A 19,267-nucleotide genomic window follows, 5' to 3' on the forward strand; every position below is an offset into this window, starting at 1 on the left:
TTTTTTTTTCTCCTCTTCTTCTTAAACAAACCACAAACGGATGTGAGGGAAGGAAGGTGTTTCTTTTACTCCTGAGCCCAGACACCTCTCTCCGTTCCGACTAAGCTTGTTTTGCTGCATACTTTTTTTTTCTAAGAAAAAAAATAAGGGAATAGAAAAGGAGTTTCTGGATGTGAGAGTGAAATGGACGTAAGATTTTATCCACCTCCAGCCCAGCCCGCCGCTGCGCCCGACGCTCCCTGTCTGGGACCTTCTCCTTGCCTGGACCCCTACTATTGCAACAAGGTGAACGCTCTGCTTTTGTTTCCCGTGCTCTCGCTGCGCGGTCCCGGGAGGGGGGCGGCCGGGGTGCTCGGCGGACCGGCGGCTCGGGGGAGGCCGGGCCGGGCCGGGCGCCGGGCTCGCAGCCCGCCGCAGCGGCGTGCGCTGGGTAGCAGATCTCCTGGAGCAGCCCGGGGGCTGCCTTAGCCGCGATTGTGCGGAAAGTGACACGATTTGCTCGGATTCTTTCTTCCCGCTGCTCGAGACTAAGGATCCCTGCCTAGGTTTGCCGGAGGGGGGGGGCGTTAAAAAAAATAAGAGGAAAAGCCAAGAAACACTTTGGGGGTGTGTCTGGGGTCCGAAACGGAGGAAAAGAGAATTGAGCTTGTTTCCCAGTTCCTTTTTTCTCCCTCCCTTCCTTTCTTGGGCAGCAGGAGCTCTGGTATCGCTTCCCCGCCCAGGATTAGTTGCCAGAGGAGCAGCCTGGAGTCGGGGTACGGGAGCCCGGGCTGCGCTCCCGCCCTCCACCCCCGAGAAAATTGTTGCACAACTCCTGGTTTTCCAGTCGCTTCGGGCAGTCTAGTCCGGAGGGCAGGCCAGGGCTCAGAGGGCTAGCCGAATCTTGATTTGGGGGATAGCTCCCGTTTGAGGGGGCGCGTGGAAATTACTAGTTTGTTGGAAGCCGGACGAATGCGTCGCATCTAAGTCCAAAGCTCCTGCACTCAGCACCCGGCTCAGGTTGGGTCCCTGGCTGGGCTGTACTCATAGCCCGGCGACCCCTGCGCCAAGGCTTTGAGGACCAGGGCAAGGCTAGTGACTCGGAGCGGGTGCGCCGCTGGGGGTGCTTCGGAGATAAGTACTTAGGGAAAAGGTTACTTTCCCGGCTTCTGAAATGCTCAGGGTGGTAGAACTAGCTGGGAACGTCCCGAGAACAGAGCAGGCACTGCTATCTTGTCCCGGGCTTGTTGGACGTGTGGCGCAATCCCGCCAGATGAAGGTTGGCTGGGAGAATTCAGTTCTCTGAGCTGCGGGGCGGGCTTTTTAGACGCCCAGCTGTGGGTTAGTGAGAAAACCCCGATTCTCACAACCCCCTCAGGCACTAGCACGTCGACCCCTTGGTGAATTCCACGGGAAGCATCCTTAGGACTCCCATTTGCTAGCTTACGAGTCATCACCAAACAGCTTTTTAACATGATACAGAGGTGTTTCTTGGGCTGCATCCTCAGCTCCTGGTCTCTCCACAGCGCAAACAAACGACTTGCAGTTCCGAATCTTGGTCAATTGGGACACACACACACACACACACACACACACACACACACACACACACAGGGTTGTGAGTGAAGTGAACCGCAGACATCACTTCGCGGAGAAACTCCTCGATGCTGTGTACAGTGTAAGGCTCACTCCAAGGGCAGTGCTGTGTCCCCATGATGTTCAGGGGAGTTAGAAAAGAGGAAAATCTATCTTGGGCAAGGCAGAAAGGCTTTTACACTAGGAGCCCTTAGCTAAGGGCAAGTTGAAAGGTAATGGGAACTTTGGCAAAGTCAGAGAAGTTTGTGTGATGAAGTTTCATTGTTTGCTGTTCACAGTTGTTTTAGTCTGAAATCTGTTTTGTCTTTAAATACAAGTATTGTGTTGGTTCCCCCCTTTTTTTTTTTTTGCTTGTAGCAAAAACGCTGCTAATAAAAAATAATAAAGTGGCAGCTCTCTCTTGGTGATTAAAGACATATTCTACAATCGTTACTGGAACCAAAAGATCAGAACCATTTTGGCAATGAAACTGGACAAATCTTATTAAATTTATCAGTGATTTTAGGCTTCAAAAAGAAGGTAATGACTTGGATACACATTTCACTTGCCATTCTTGCCATAGTAGGGTCAGATTTAATTCAAAAGTTAAATGCTTTGGAAAATCAGGAATTACTTCAGTATATTAAATCATTTTCCAATTAAGTGCTTTAAATAATTTTAGTGGGTTGTGCTGTGAATTGAATAAATTAATTTTGAAAGTCTTCAGTATTTCTTCACCAGCTCATTGAAGTTCCTTTTAAGTCACCCTGTGTATAAGAAGCAAACTGTTCTTTTTAAATGCAAATTAGCCACCCTTTCTATAGACTAGTTGCAAGTCTTCTATTTAACTTACCCAGGGAATAATGGATTTTTAAAAATGCAAAGTCATAAGACATGTTTCTAATAGCAGGAAAAGACTTCATGGAAATGTTCCTCCAGGGATGCCTGCTCCTGCCCATCCCCGTGTAGCAGTCCATCAAATATATTTGTCACTGATCCCTGATTGTATTAAATGTACTGAGTAGGTTTCAAGGCCCTACAAAGCCCAGGCACTTGAGCTTTCTACTCTGTCGTGATTAGCATTGGTATATAGGATCTTTCTAGCTCTACTATCTGAGTTGCTTAAAATTTAGTAAGGGAGCATTCATTTTTGTGATAAGTGGATTTGCAGAAATATGGAAGAAACAAGTTTGGAAAGAGGTAAAGAAAGAAATCTGTATCTACATTTATTTTTTTAAAAAGTTGAATCAGTCCTCCCAATGGAGACAGGACTGTAAAGTAAACCTTGTCTTCTTCCAAGGTGTAAGGAATATGTAGTTTATTACAAATAACGGTCACTTTATCAGGTTATTTGTTTTAATAGGATGATAAGGTCATAAATTACTAATTACCTTTATTTTAAACCTGTCAACAGTTCACTAATTAAAGTTGTTGTGCTAAATCCCAGAGGAACCAGTATCCTTCTGAGCTTTAGTACCACGAAACTGTAACTGTAGTTTCTGCAGTGACAGTTTTTCAATGTCAGAAGAGACCCTAATGGAGAAAATGAATATCCCCTTCCTGCAGCTTTCCTAAACTAAATTGTGATTGTTTTACTCTGCTGACACTTTCCGGTGCTGCTGCTCTATAGGTTGCCAAATCACCACTTACATTTTGCAGTTAATAAACTCTCTAGCAGGCAGTTTGGGAAACAGTTTAGTCCAGTGCTGTATTGTAAGACCACGTTATGCTATGAACACACCAGACCATACTGGCTTTCATTTTCATGTAGCTCATTTTGATACCAATGCAAGTGATGCTGGCTGTGGCAAGTATGTTAGCTGCACAAATACTTGGAACCGCTGGCTGGGACGATGCTGTATAGGTCAGTCCTTGAACAGCAGTGTGGTTCAGAGATACATCACAGACATTGAAAATGGGTACCAGAGCTGAGTTACATCTAATTAGACTATGTTAAGTAACACTGTATCTCTTAATTGAACTGAAAGTTACCAAAAGAGATTGGATTAAATGAGCTCACAATTGGAGTTAGGGAGTAAAATATAGTCTTAATTTTTTTCTAGTTGAAGATGTCAGATTCTCAGTTTAAATGTATACCTGCAGAGTAATAACAGCTCCTTTCAGTTTCTTAGTGCAGTGTCATTTCTGAAGATTGTTTTCACTGATTTTGTGCTAAAATGGGGTAAAAAAATGTGGCACTTTTTCATTTTTACAGTGATGTGATGTGTGCACTTATTGCTTAATATCTGCCCACATGAGGAGTAGTAATACAATTATGTTATGCCATGGCTAACGATAGGGATGCTGACCTGGGCCAGCAGTGGGAGGGGAAATAATGGGCTTTACTGTTCTCAGTGGCTGCTTTTGTGGAATCATGGCTTGAATCTTTCTTTGGGGGATTTAGAAACAAGGAAGTCCAAAGCACAAGCCCATGCTTACTAGCAGTTATATACAAAGTAGAAGAATAATGGACATGTGGAATAGTGGGCTTTTCTGTGGTGGTGAGAAAGGACAGCGTATGTTCTTTAAATGCAGCAGGAAGGACACATTTGTGATGGACTGTGCTTGAAAATATCAGGGGAAACATTTGACATGTGATAACTTTTGAGAAAAACAAGATTGATTACAGTCTGCAAAATTTTTCATCTTATTTTTCTGTTTATAGTGTATTATTCATTGTACTTCAAAATGGCAAAATTTATCATGTGTAAAATACAGGATTTGCAAGCACATTTAGAAGGAGTCATTATTCCTATTTTGATTAATTAATGTAAGAAAAAGGAGGAGGATGGAAGGAGGAGGAAGATAGGAGGAAGAGAAAGGTTATAGGCAATTTACAGCATCATGCTTGGTTAGTTATCTTTCCAACTCCATACCTTCTAGGACTTTGGGAAATTCATAGATGATACTTCATACTTCATTTGTATAATTACAGTTCCCTTAGGAGTTTTATTAGCTGGCACCTGCCACAAGTGTTGAGGTCATTAAATATATTTTAAATGAATGTACAGGCAAGAAAGAGCATAAACCAAGAAATCATATGGTTTTGGTCCTAAGTCAAATATTATACAAAAACCTCAAATGTATCTATGTTACATCAAAAACCTCAAATGTGAATAATTCAATATCCCAAATTCTAGTTATAAATGTCTATGCAAAGAAGTATAGTTATGAGCTGTACAGAGATCTGATGTTATTTTTAATATAGCATATGTGCTTTAGTTTTCTCAAAGTTTACCATACATTTTAAACATTATTGATTAATAATATTAAGGGAAATTTTAATATTTTACTTACATAGAAAAAGGAAAGTAATATATAAATATCCAATGAGGACATAGTGTAGGGATTTTTGAAGTGGTGTGACTGCAAAAAGATTAAGAGGAAAGTGTGGAAATTCCTAAGTTTAACAGTGACTTTGTGGGTACCAAACTGGTTTTCAGTGCTGGTTTTGATGGACAGGCTATGTCTCAGGGTAATACTAGTGTGTGTATGTGCGTGTGTGTGTCTCTGTGTGTGTGTATTCACATCTGTGCACATGGGTATGTGTGATGTACTCAGTTCAAGGAGGGAAAGCCTAGAAAGCTAGGGTGGGAGAATCTTCTCTAGAGGTGAAGGGTGATTTATTTCAATGCTTCCAAACCCCTTGTTAGGGCACTAGAACATTGAAAAGATCTTGGGTATGTTTTCAAATTGTGGTGAATGGTGTTTCCCTGAGCGAAGCCAGCCTTCAGCAGCCTGTCTCCCTGCATGCCTGGCGTTCTCCCCTTCTGCCTCCACAACCCCTCCACAACCTCTTCTACTCCAGGAGCAGCCTTCACCTGGCTATTCTAATCCAGTCATAATTTGAACCCCGGAGGTCTGCAGTTTCTCACAGGAACTCTTCTTCCCCTGTTTAGTGCTGTAATGCACCATGAAGAAAGCCTCAGTAGGAAAACTTTGGAGCCTAAAACAATGTGATTGTGGTCTTTAATTGACATACAGTAAATTAGGTGGATTATACATACAGAGAACTGATGGACTAGTATGCTTATATGTGCTCACCAGAACATACATACATAGTTACAATAGGAAGAACTGGCCATGCAGAATTTATTCAACTTGTCAAATTTAGATCAGTTATCACCCTACGTTTTAGCTATCTGAATGTGAATTTTACAATTTCCCCCAAATCATAAGGTATGATGTTTATTTGATGTGTGAATAAAAATGAAATGCAATTATCATTAATTGATTGTTATTAACAGTTACATTGTAAAAATATCAGTTCTGTTTAGAATAAAATTTATACTGCATTCATCCAAATGCTCAAATTTAAAATTTATACTTTTAGGAGAAAAAAAGACTGTAGCACACCATAGTAATCAAATACAATGGTTCTGACCATCCCAGTCATAGTTCTTACCCACAGGAAGCTTCCATCTGAAGTATCAAAATGCACAAATGCTCCTTTGTTTATTTAAACTGAATGTTTACATGAGGTATTAATTTTACCAACTTTAAGGATACCATTTTTTCTTTGATTTGTTTCCACTTTGGAGTTATTAGGTATATTTTCAATTGGTCTTCTTTGAATGTGTACTTTTCGGAATCAGTCTCCATGGATCCTTTTGTTGATAATGATTTGCATCCGATGGACTGTCCACTAGGAATCCAGGGTGCCAAAATGATAGCGCTCACATCTGCCCTAATGAATTTGAGAATTATTGTTTCATGGCCTCTATGCCAAGTTCTATCCCAAAGAGCAATTTCTCATTAAAAACAGTGGAGTTACAAACTGCTTAGAAATGTGGTTTATAATGGAAGTGCCAGCAGACTGTTAATTATCACGATTCTCCCCTAGTACTTGGAGACATGGAATTCCCATTAACCTGAATGAGCGTTTCCTACTTTATAGCAAGTTCCTCCCTGTATATAGGGTTCATTTTGAAAATGAGGACATCATACTGCTCTGTGCCTGCATGTTGGTGGCACAGCAGAAAACACAAGAGAGAGAGTCATGCGGGAAGGAAACCCCTTGCTTTTCATGGTGGGAGGTAGCAGTAGTTTTCCACACCTCTTTAGCTTGATAGCAAATCCCTTACCTGATTAAAAAACAAGTTTGAGGTTAATTTTTAGAACTAACTTCAGATTTCATTCTCCTCATGAAAAACTCATCATTGATGTATACTTACAGTCCCAAAGGCCATGAAACCTATAGTTCTATTTATGCTTTTCTTTCTGTTTACTTTTCACATAGGGATTTAAATGGTTCTGCTTTGACCAGGTGTTTATTGTTTTTCTTCATTATTAAGATATGGCTTTTGGTGAAGCTTTTTTGAAAGGATTCTTGATTAAACAGAGGCCATGGTTGATAAGAAGCTTTGCCAGTGGCTAAGAAAAGGCAATATATTTTGAGTTACCATGAAGATTTACAAGTTATTTGTGTCTTACCCAAGTAGTAATGACATAACTTCTACATGAAATGCCTTTTGAAGTCTACTCTCAGAGTTGTATAGCCAGAGAAATTGTGTGTGTGTGTGCGTGTGCATATATGTGCTTATGAATGTGTGAACACATATGTGTATATGTGTTTAGGTGTATGTTGGTGTCATATTTCATGATCTGTATCTGGCCATGAATACATATACTCAGTGACACATTCAGTCACTGTGTACAATAACAACAGAAAGTCATCACAGCTGCTGAGAGTAACCAGTGACCACTCTTTTTGTGAGGAAATTCAGCCATATTTCACAGAAATGGATGCTTTTTGCTTGCCAGGGCTATAATTGGATTTATCATAACCTAATAAGAATAAAGAATTAGGTCTTTTGGATGAAAACCCTAGGCCTTTTTCAAGAAAACTTTTTTTCTGCCGAAGATTTGAGATAAAACCTGAGTGCCCTTAAACCTGTGTTGATTTACTCTCTGAGCAGAATAAACCTACCCAGGAGAGGATGTGATTCCCTGGTGTTCTGTTTCCTGTTCTCTGGAGAAGCCCAACTTTGCTCTCTGTCTGGTAAAAGTTCTAATACTAAAACTTTTAATCCCTCTGTGTCCCAATTGTCCATGTATCCAGTAGAGAAAATAATTTACATTTGTATCAAGGAAGCCTCATGAAAATTAAGGAGTCAACAGAACTAGATTATTTTGCAATCCTGTGGTAAAATATATTCAAAAATTCAAAGACTGGTAGGCCTTAGCAGAGTACTGCACCTTGGCCTAGTTCTATTTCTGCTACCCTTGTGGAATAAAAGTGTTCACAGAAGTTGTAACTAGTGATTCTTACAGGAAGGGAGTAAAAGAGATAACATTTTTACAGGGTCAAAGGAGAATGTGGGGAAAATGGAGCACATGTAGGTACACTCTCTAATCTGCCTCCCTTAGATATTGATAAGCCCCTAGGGGGTCTTTTTCCTTTTCCACATTCAGAGTCCATGCATCTAAGGAGAGAGATGATAATGAGAGAGATGCTATTGATGGGGGTGGTTGCCTATTTTGCACTGAAAGAAGATAAAAATTGAGAATAACTACTAAAGATGGAAGTGTGCTCTTGTAGTTCCTGACTTCAGGGAAGCAAGCCATCTCCCTGTACTTTCCTCTGATATTTGAGTCAGAGATCCACAATATAATGTGGATGATTAATTAACAGATGGGCCAACTGGGTCTAAAGAAAGTCCAATTACCTTGAAAGAGTATCTGTGCACTGCCTGATTTCCTTGTCTTTCACTCAATGAAATGGTTAATTTAAAAATGATGGGTAACATGTTGTATGCATTGGTGTCTTTCTGTCACTGTAAAAGCCACTTCTTGCTTTTGAGGTAAATAGCCTCCACCTAAAATGCCAGTTACAATTGTATAAAGAGAAATGTTAATAATAAAGCGGCAGGATAACCTTTCAACAAAAAGTATATTTTATCATTTGGCAGATGCAGTCATGAACATTAATCACAGAAACCTGCAGATAGTAGAAGCTTAATATCAAAGCTAATGATTTATTTTATGTTAATGACTTTCTGCTAGGGCATAAAAGATTGTTCATAATGGACTCTCAGAGCTATGCTCAGTTACTAAGGCTAATGGGATAATCTTTCCTCTCCCAAAATTAAGCTTTTTGAAATAAATTATGCTGTTATTTTTCAAGGTAACTCTGAAAATTTTACTGCAACACTAATCTTTTAAGAACTACTTAAAGAAATAAAAAGGAAGGAAAAAAAAAATCCCAAAGTAGATTTTCTAGTTGATGAACAGTTTTACTTAATTAGGGAGAGAAAGTTTGTGTGCATGCTAATATCACTGAACTGGTAATTCTAGATAATTTGAAAGTCAGACTTCAGTGACACACTCTGCCTTTTGAGATTCAACCCCTAGAAGTGTGTCCCACAATGGAACATGTTTTCATCTATTACCAACCAATAATGAGCTGAATGGTAGTAAAACATTGGAGTTCTTCACTGAGTTTTTCAAATCATGTTTACAATCAGTTATAACCAACATTATATTTCAATAAGAGATAATTTGCCTACTAAAGTTCACATAATGTGCTAATCATGTCTAGTGGTTAATAAAGGCCTCCTACCTCACTCCCCTGATGGCTATAAAAGGCTATTATAGTCATGGCAGCAGTTCAGGTACAGCTGCTGTGTGTTAATAATGCATCATTGTCCCACTAATCAACACAGCAAAGGTCAGCACCCCTAAGCACCTAAGCCACCTATTCTCTTTCCAAAATATTTATTAACACCTTACCAGCATATCTATTCATTTTCCTTAGCCTCTAGTCAGTTAATTCCACTTGAAGCTACTTGTGTGATAAAGGTTTTGTAATCTAAGCTTGGTCGTAGAAGAGATTAATATATATTCATACTAATCGCTCTCATAAACATGTTTCCATTTCCACAGTTATTGACTGAGTTGGTTGGATTATTATAGCCTGATCTCCTTTATAATTAAGGAAGTGTATACCAAAGTGAGATTATTTTCCAATTTTACATGTTATTTCAGGAGACAGAGTAGCAAAACAACTTTTCAGTAACCAGAATCATTTCAAGTACACAGAGGGAATTGGGAAATGGGAAAGGATATTTAAAATGTAAAGAGAAATTAATCAGACTTAGTTTATAGATGTGATACAAGAGTGAAATATTATTTTCTTAATTTTTCTTTTGGCATAGGAAAGCAATAATAATAAAAGCTTCTTAAGCCATATTTTCTGCACACAAAGAACATTCACATGGGATTTCCATTTTGCTGAAAAGTCATGCAAATCAATAAGCCAGTACTTATCTGCACTAAAATTAGGCAGACAACAATTTATAGGCGCAGTGATAGTGTAGTTGTCTTTATATCCTCAGTTACTGTTTATCTAAGGTAATCCTTTCTTTTGTGTCCTTAGTGAGAAGCCAAAATGTTATGTGAACAAGATCTCATTTTCTCATCTTCTATTGTTGTCTTCTGTTTTTCGTTTCTCATTCTGATAACCCTGTGTGTGTGTATGTTGTGTAGATGTGTGTATGTGTGTGTGGTTTCCTTTACGATTTGGGAACCTTAAATGTTTTAAGAGGAGAAAAAAATAAAACTCAACTATGTTGCCATCAAGAGAAATGCAAAAGGCGAACTAGTAGGAGGAGCTTCTATGTGTGCAGCACATAATGTACAATGGTACATTTGTCATGCTTTAAATATATAATGCCTACAATAAAATATGTACAGGCGCAGTTGTGATCTATGAAGTCCCTGGCTCCAGTGCCATTGTCTGTAGTCTCTACGGTTGTCATACATTGTTCTTTGCACGTCATACCCTTACAGCAGAATTTGACACAATTTCTAGCTTTCAGCCTTGCACCATTTTCATTGCACAATATACATGAATTTGACAGGGTACGTTGAGGACAACTCTGGCAAGCAATTGATATTTTGAAGTGGCAAGCGTTTCAGCAGCTGCCTGCTTGTGAAAAAGGAATGATAAGATATACTGTATTGTTAGTTTCAGGGAAAGCATTAAGGTTTAAGCTCTGTAAAAATGTACACATTATTCGTCAGTGGTGAAGCAAGTCTTTTATGTTTTTTAGAGCTTAGCTCTCTGGCTGATGTGAACTACAATGACATTGGTCAGTAAATGAATAGGAGTACTTTGAATTTGAACTGCTGCCAATTTTGCACCAACAAAGGAACTGACAAAAGAAAGATTTTATGTGCAATGCAAAGCACACGCAATGTTTTGGGGGCGGGGAAAGGTAAGAAAAGAAAAAAGAGAGAAAAGCCCACATCAGAGAATATTTTTAACATACATTTGCAAGGATACAAATAGTTAAGGCACATCTAGTTTTCATAGCTCATCAGCTACAGCTAAGCTGTTTTATCTAATGTGTTTTTAAAACCTGTTGTATACACACAGGCTTTCAGAATATGTTCATATGGAATTGACAGTGTTTTTCTAAATATTGCATTGTACCCTGAAGGGCTGTTGGCAGGATATCAGAGTCACCCACTGCTGGAGTCCCAGCTCTCTCCCTCTCTGGTAGTGGGAAATTGTAGTTTAATCAGTTATGGCACTTTCAGTGTGTAACGTTCATTAGCAAGGCAATTTGTCATGACTGTTAATGGTCAGGATGCATCTGCTCTCTCAGTTACAGAGCATGATAAGTAAAAAGACAAATATTTCAATATCTGATAGTATTAACTTGTTTCAATTTTGTAATCCAAGGTTAGTTGCTCAAAACAGACACAGCAGCAGATTAGCAAGCATCCTGTGTTCAGTTTTATTGGGCCCTGTTTTATGGATTTATGGCTTTAAAGCACACTAATACGCTATTAGGAAGGACACAGTCTTTGATTAGATGTTCAAAAGAAACTAAGTTATGAAGAGAATACCTTCTGGGTTCATCTGGAAAGGATTTATGAGCATAATATTTTCTGTAGAGCCTGGTAAGTTGAAAGGTTTGATACATGCAATATTTCTTACATGCTACATATTCTTCTCATGGTTAAAGAGTCACTTTCTCATTGGTTGGTAACTGGTCACTTTTCATATGAGTTAAAACTCAATATATTTTAAGTTTTAAAATTAGAATGAAAAACCTTCAGACTGAGTTAGAAGTGACACTTTTCTCACAACAAACTGCTTTATGAAATAAATGTTCATTGTTCTAAAGTGGAAAGAAAAGTTTAAAAGATTCCCCCAATTGAAAGGGTTAGAATGTTTTGCAAATCTCGTTTTCTAGGTATGACATCACATAGCTTGCCAGACAAACTCTTTCTGATACATTCTCATTTTTAATGAAAGACCCTAACCTTCAGAGTATACTGATTTCTTAGAAACTGAATAAAATCTTCGTAAAAAAATTCCTTCTTGCTAGTGAGAAAAGCTGTTACTGTTTAAGTTCCTGCAGAGCAGTTAGTTGGTACGCTTCGCTGAATGTTGTCAAAAAGGCTTTGCTTGTGATTGACAACCCAGCAGGAATGTGAATGGAGATTTTAATTGCGTATCATGTGTGCATATCAGAGTGAGTAAATTCATGACTCTGCTTAGCTCCATATCTCTGCAGGTCAGCCGTGCCAAAAAATGCTCTTTTATGTGCAGTTTTTCCAAAAAGAGAAAGGTATATGTGTACTGGAGTCATTCGTTACTCATTTCTGAAGTGAAACACTTGTGTTCCCTTAGCCTCAGAGCTTGAAAGTGGAACAAAATTCTATTTACAGATTTCTTTCTTTTACTCTCTGCACTTATAATATCCTTGGATGATGTAAATTTTTTTTCAGTTACTAGTTGGGAAAAGGTCTGCCAGAACATATTTTTCTTATGGCACTTGCTATCTGAAGTGTTTATCTTTCTCAACCCTCCCCAAAGGGTACTTTGAAAAGAAAGAAAAAGTATAAGCCAGTGGAAAAATTTACTGAGGTCAATTGCTTTTCTATAACTTGCGATTTACATTAAAGACATGGGGGTGGGGGTGGAAAAGAAAGGATATATTTCTGAGAGGTAGAAGGTTCATATTTTAAATGAATTTTTGTAAAAGTAGTATGAATACAGTGTTTATTGTCAGTCACATTAATAGATCGATGTTAGTTCTTAGAAAAATGACTGCTTGGTTGATAAAAGTTTAAAAGTTTATTCCTGCTTACCATTTCTCTGCAGGCTGCAGTGATGGAAATGTTCCATTTATTCTACTGACGTGTCTAAAACACAGTACACATGATCTTTTAAAGTGGAGTTAAACTTTCTTTATAAGGTAACATTGACTCCAATAACTCCAGACTGATCGAGAAGTTATTAATTTTAAAAAAATCATAGCAATTGCTCTTTATATTTTTTTCATTTCATGTGATGTAAAAGTTTAGTACTTGGGTTGTAAATTTAGCACATAAGTGCTTTTTATGCCATTTCGAATAAGTGAAGAAAAGATGAGTGCTAGGGTAGTTTTAAATATAATCATAATAATAAGTAGGATAATGTTGACTTTATAGCCTTAGGACATTCCATAGGGATTTAACTTTGCACTGGACTCTAATGTGTTGCCTCAACACATTTTAAAACACACTGGATTGCACGGTGATGATTCAGCCTTAATAAGGCACATAGGATAGGGCAGTTGCTGTCCAAAGCTACCACTGTACCTTCAAAATACTAAAAAAGATAAATTTATTTTATTTTTAAAATTCTGCTTGATGTATGGAGTGACATTTTTCTAATGTTATGGAAGACTATGTTGTACTTCCTACTGACAACTCGGGCAAAGAAAAAAGTCTATTTACAAAGTGAAATAAAGTGTTCAGTTGAATGCATTTCACTCTTAAAAATGATATTCTGGTAATGAACTTTATCAAGCAGGGAACATTTTCAGTAAAAGTATTAAAGTAGTTCCTATTTCAGTTGCCTCACTTAAGGCTGTGTCACTGTTTCCATTATAGCTTCTTATTTTCTGGTAGCTTCGGTGCAGTTCCCATGCAAATATTTGTACAGTACAAGGTATTTTTTTTTTCTTTAGCCTAAGTGGACTTCATAAAATGTGGGATGCACTTGTTGAGAAGATTTAGGCTTTGTTCCTATGGCATATTTAATTCATTTTTAGAAATGAAAGGCATTTACTGAACACCAACTGCAGGCAAAATCTCTCTTCAAGTGTGAAGGGGGCAGGGAGAGACAAGGAAATGAGTAAGATCTCACCCAGCCTCCATGTGGGTAATCAAGAGAGGAATATAAATAACCATAGTGCAGCTGCAGCATAATTGATGTGATATAAAATCTGTGGTCAAAGATAGAGGGGGGATAGAGAGGGAGAAGTAATGAATGGAAGTGGATGGAATCTCCCTTGCTTCCTGGAAGAGGTAGTATTTCAGATGACTTCAAAATCGGGCATCGAGAGGCATTGTGGCACAAACCTGTAATCCCAGAGGCTGAGGCAGGAGGATCAGCATGAGTTCAAGGCCAGCCTGGGCTACCTAAGCAGGTTCCAGACCAGCCTGCACTACATAGCAAGACCCTATCTCAAAAACACAACAAAATAAAATGGAACAAAAATTGGGCATCAAGGAAAGGGGAAGTTACTTCTAATTTTTTAAATCACATTTTAAACTTCCCACTTTTTTTCTGAATGGCATGAGGAAATTTACACAAGAAGGACAGGAACTGGGAGTGTGGCTCAGTGGTAGAGTCCATACTTAGCGTGCGTGAGGGGCTGCGTCCCATCCATGGCACCAAACCCAACCCAGTCAAATAATGAAAAAAAAAAAAAAAAAAAAAAAAAAAAAACCAACTAAGCAAAAAATAAACAAACAGCAGTAGCAGCACAACAGAGCTCTTTATATTATTGTAGAGTATTATAGCCAGGAAACAGAGGTGAAGGCATGCTTCTTGTCCTATGTATTAATTAAACTGTCATCAAACATTTAAATTTGGCACTTACTCCCTCCCAATAGTAGTGAAAGTGGAAATGAAATGGGCAATAGAATTTTGAGTCTCAGAGCCTTATCAACACTAATTATTCATTCATACAAAGTTTTCCTCTAGTAAAGGATAACAAGGTCCAATGGGGAAATGTGGGAGGTGTGACCTGCAGGCTCCGTTAGGATGTGGTGGGGTGAAAATTCCTGGGGTGAGATTGAGGCCTCTAGTGGGGATCAGGACCTAGTGCAGCAAGGAGGGGGCCCTAGACATGTGACACACAACCAGGAACAGTTAGAAACACGGAGCCTGGAGAAAAGATCATTGCTCTGTTGGAGGGACATCACGGCTGCCTGTGTGTGTGCGGTAGGTTGAGTGGAGTTGGGGAGAATCCACATTGCTTATTGACAGTGGATTAATGCCTGTCCAAATTAGGAATCTACCAAAGCAGACTTCTCTAGGGAGATCACGTGTTAAGATGAATGGGTATTGACCTAATTTTTTTGACCTTTCCAATTATAAAATGAATGCCTCTTAGAAGCTTTATGCTTTCCCCAAAATGTCCACGTGGGTACTTTTTGATTGTTAAGTCCAGCTGTTAGCATCAGTATTAGTGTTTGATGTGTAGTCTTTGTAGTACACCTTCTGACTTAATTTCTAAGCCATTCTAATTATGGTATAAGATTCACTCAAGATGTTAGTAACTTTTTCTTGTAATTTCTTGCTCAATGATAAAGGTATATATAATTAGGAAATTTAGGGACTATATTAAGGTTTCCAAACATTCTCAAAAATCCTTATCAACACTTTTGAAGGCATCTCACAATCTTCCTGTATGCCCTTGCACAGCTTTCAGACTTTTTCCTACTGAACTGCCTTAATGCATGGAGGGGATTTATTCCTTGAGGGGTGGGGGAGGAACTGGAAATGTCTCTGCGATATACATAGGGCTTAGAAAACTACCTTTTCATCTTTAAGAAATATGTAGATTTGGGACTTGGGCTGTAGGCTCAGTGGTCTAGAGTGCTTGCTGGCATGGCTGAGACACTATGTTCCACCCTCAGCACCCCAAAAAGAAATATGTGAATTTTATATTATATTCTATAACATACCCATGTCTGTTTTAATGTAAATAATGTACTTATCACTTAGAATTATCAGCTTTTTGTTATAGGAAGATGCTTCATGCTATTCTGCTGTTTTATTGCCTTAGCATATTGCTTTGCTCCTAGGGATATGGGTTTGAGAAGCGTAAGATATTGTAATGGTCTTTTGTCCTTATTATTAAAAAATATGTCAGAGGCCTTTAGGGGGCTCCTTTTATGAGGTCATTTGTCCCACAGAGAATGTAATATTTTGCTAAACTAAATTTTTTCCCTGACTTTTCTCTACTTTGATAGGAAACCTTAACAAAATATACTTGATCTTCGTCGGACCTGGAAGACTGTTTAGCTAGGGTCAGTGATTGCCGGTGCCATGGGCAGAATGATACTGAGCTTTGAAGAGAGACAGTGATAAAGAGCAGGGAAGTCAAATACCCTGTGTGTATTTGGGAAAGAAAATCCCTTAGTTACTGGCACAAACTGATGATGCATGGTGATAGGTGAAGGCAGTCAAGTGTGGTATTCTATCGTTAGGAATCAGTATAGCACCCAACTTGGTAAGAATCTGGAAAGTCTAAGGAAGGGAAGAGATCATAAAAAATTGAACAATTACTGTAATTTCTTTGAGGTGGGGTAGAAGCAGAATGGAGCAGTGTGGGGCCTGTAACATAACAGATGGCCAAGATATAGATTCTTTTCTGCCTCCCTCCATTTTACTGTAGAAAGACATTTGTAAACCTGGGAAACCATGGGCACTGTTTTCAAGATTACTCTGAATTATTGACATGGATGCTTTTTCGCTGAAGTTCTCCCCACCTGCATCTTTGCTTACCTGAGAGGGCTTTCGTTCCTGGACAGCATTCTCTCCTGTGCTCTCTCCATCAACAGGAGACACACTGGTAGACCCAACTGTTTTAGAAAAACAGCAGGTCTAGTTAGGCTGAATGGCATCAGTGGACTTCAGGTATGTTTGCCTCATTTAAGTTTTAATCTGTTTTGAAATGAGCTCTTTGTAAGTAGCCAGGCATGTGTAAATAATGGATATTTCCTCTTGGTGACAAGAATTTTTTTCTTCTGGGCATTCATTTTAGGCAGATGAACCTTTCAGATTTTGCCTTTTCTCAAATCAAGGTAATTTTCTCATACTTAAAGTATTTTGAAGGTTGTTGGGCATAGTTGCCCACACCTGTAATTCCAGCAGTAAGGAGGCTGAGGCATGAGGATCCTGGGTTTCAGGATAGCCTGGGCAATATAGCAAGTTCCAAGCTGGCCTGGACTACGATCATGCGATTGTGTCTCAAAAATAATGGAAGTTCTGTTTGAAATGGTAAACCAAGGGAATGCACACTGTGTATGCTTGCAGTTTATGTACGTTTATTCACAAGAGCTCCAAAAATGAAGCAAACCTAATAACAAAGAGAAGTATATTCCTTATATCTGGTTTCCGAGCCTGTTTTTCTATGGGCTTTAGAGCACGTGCATAGGTTGCTGCACCTACCTTTGAGGGCCCTGACCTTTATAAACAAAGTCACTCATTCCTTAAAGATGGAACACTTTCTGGAAAATGTGTTGTTAGGTAATTTCATCTGCGAACATAAAGTGTGCTTGCACATACTAAGACAACTACAATACCCCTAAAATCTTCTGGGAACATTATATAAATGTGGGCTGTCATTGGTTAATTTATTCTTTGTCTTTTCCAATTAGTTACTTTGTACCAGGAATTGTGCTAAAATTCTGGGGATAGAAAAAAAGAAAACTGTGTACCTCCAGAAGTAATAATCTTAGATGTGATAGGAGTAATCCTCCTACCAGAAGGTGAGACAACTGACAACCTTAATAATTGGCCCGAATATTATTGCTTTTGGGCTTGGAATGTACCTGGGTTTATGCCTCCATTTACCTTTTCTCTTCCCTTTCATTCCCTGTAGTCTAAATGTGGCTGAGAGTCAATCCCCGTGTTCCTCGCCCCTCCTCAGGTCTTGCCACGAGAGCAGCTGATAGCCTGTGGGAGACGGTAACTTGGTAACTTAAGCCAATAGTGATTGTTTTAGAAGTAGCGAAAGGGATTAATTTTTAAAAATTGAAATTCTAGTCGTGCAAATATTTAAATCTTTGGAAATTCGAACTAGGTATCATTCAGAAATAAACAATGGAGTTTATACTCCACTTTTCCTTTCATGCTTTCATGGAGTGAAATCAGTTGCTTAACATTATTCAATACCATTTTTATATTTGAAGCCATTCCTAAGTTCAGGGTGTTTGTAGAATGGTAACGTAATCACTGTCCATTTTGTTCGGGTTCATCATAATGGATTTCAAAAGGTAAACACCACTGCTTGTTTTTAAATTATTTCCCTGACAAATTCTATATATTCTGGAAGAGAGTCATTGCAGAAATGGCTTATAAAATAATGCTGTGAATCTCATGTTTTCTTACCATCTCATTTTTTACCCTAATATGGTATGGAACCAGACTGCAATTACACTTTCACAATTACTTTATTATGAGGGTTGAAATATACTCCCGAAGCTCTTATTACCTTTTCCGTACGCCATTTGCACAGACCTGCCGATGGCTGTCAGCAGTGCTTTCTCAGGACAATCAGCCATTCTTAGCAGGTTGTGTTTAAATCCAGAGCACCACAAATAGAAAGCACCTCTCTGTCCTTGCTGATGAATTTTTAATGTTCAAGCATTTATAATAATTCAAAGAACTTCATTATAGCAGCATGCAGAATTAGGCCTGTGTGTTTTAGGATGTTGGGTCTTTATTTCTGATCTTTGTTAAAGGGGAAAAAATGAAAACAACACAGTATCAGTAGTGTGTGTTTGTGTCTGTAGCAACCTGAGAAGTCTGATGTCACCCTGTGTTGGCACTCATTTTCTCTGAAAGAGCTTAAGATTTTTTTGCTTCTAATAATTTGCCCAAAAGCTCTTCTCTTCACCATAATCGCATTTCATGGTATAAAAAGATACAACTCCCCTCTACATCTTTAAATGAAAGCTAGAATGCCGTATATTCAAATATGGAATACATTTACATTTAATAATAAAATCAGGAATCTTTCTTTTACATTACAAAGAGAAAATTCTCCTTTTAGAAAAGCCAATTCTTAGGGTCTTTGAGAGTCTTCCAAAAAGAGGTTGGGTTGACTTTGGGAGCCATATGGCACAGTCTGTTACCCACTTTAATGAATTTTTTTTCACCATTCTCATTTCACCCCAAACTATACTTACAGAAGAGCAATTACATATTAGGCCTGTCTTATTAGAGTATTTTTATTTTCAAATAAATATAAATGATAGGAAATGTTAAAGTGTTTCATGCTGTCAAGTGCCAATATTAGAGTTCTTGTTTTCCCTCTGAAAAATTAGAGATTTGAGTCACATGCTAATACCCTATGGGTATAAATATTTCTTCTGGTGTATAATGTCAACTGTCCAGAAATATGCACTTACTGATTACATACCTTAGTTTTTCTCAGAGTGCTTAAATGTATTAATATGCTTTTTGAAACAACACAACCATTTATTTATTCGATACTGAATTGTTTGGTATCTGTCTTGCAAGTAACTATTTACATATTTCTGACTAGAGATGACAATGAAATCAGTTTATTTAGTAGTCCAATATGTAGTTTGGTACAGCAGGAAGAAAATAGAGATAGAATTCCAGGACCTAGATGCAAAGTGTGGAGCTAAACAAGCTGTGGGCCAAGTTCTTGAATTCTCATCTTTATCT

At 38.5% G+C, this 19,267-nt stretch overlaps 1 protein-coding gene across 1 annotated transcript in view; it reads left to right on the forward strand.

Annotated features, from left to right (window-relative positions):
* The first annotated feature begins 6 nt into the window (after window positions 1-6).
* The window catches only part of Tox (thymocyte selection-associated high mobility group box), a 342,631-nt gene continuing 323,370 nt past the window's right edge, over window positions 7-19,267 (forward strand). Inside the window, exon 1 of the mRNA XM_005392187.2 lies at window positions 7-285. Within this exon, the coding sequence (XP_005392244.1) occupies window positions 184-285 (102 nt within the window). The 5' untranslated portion in view covers window positions 7-183. The remainder of the gene's footprint in view (window positions 286-19,267) is intronic.

Source organism: Chinchilla lanigera, unplaced genomic scaffold (genome assembly GCF_000276665.1).
Source record: "Chinchilla lanigera isolate Chin_1 unplaced genomic scaffold, ChiLan1.0 scaffold00043, whole genome shotgun sequence".
Lineage (NCBI taxonomy): Eukaryota > Metazoa > Chordata > Mammalia > Rodentia > Chinchillidae > Chinchilla > Chinchilla lanigera.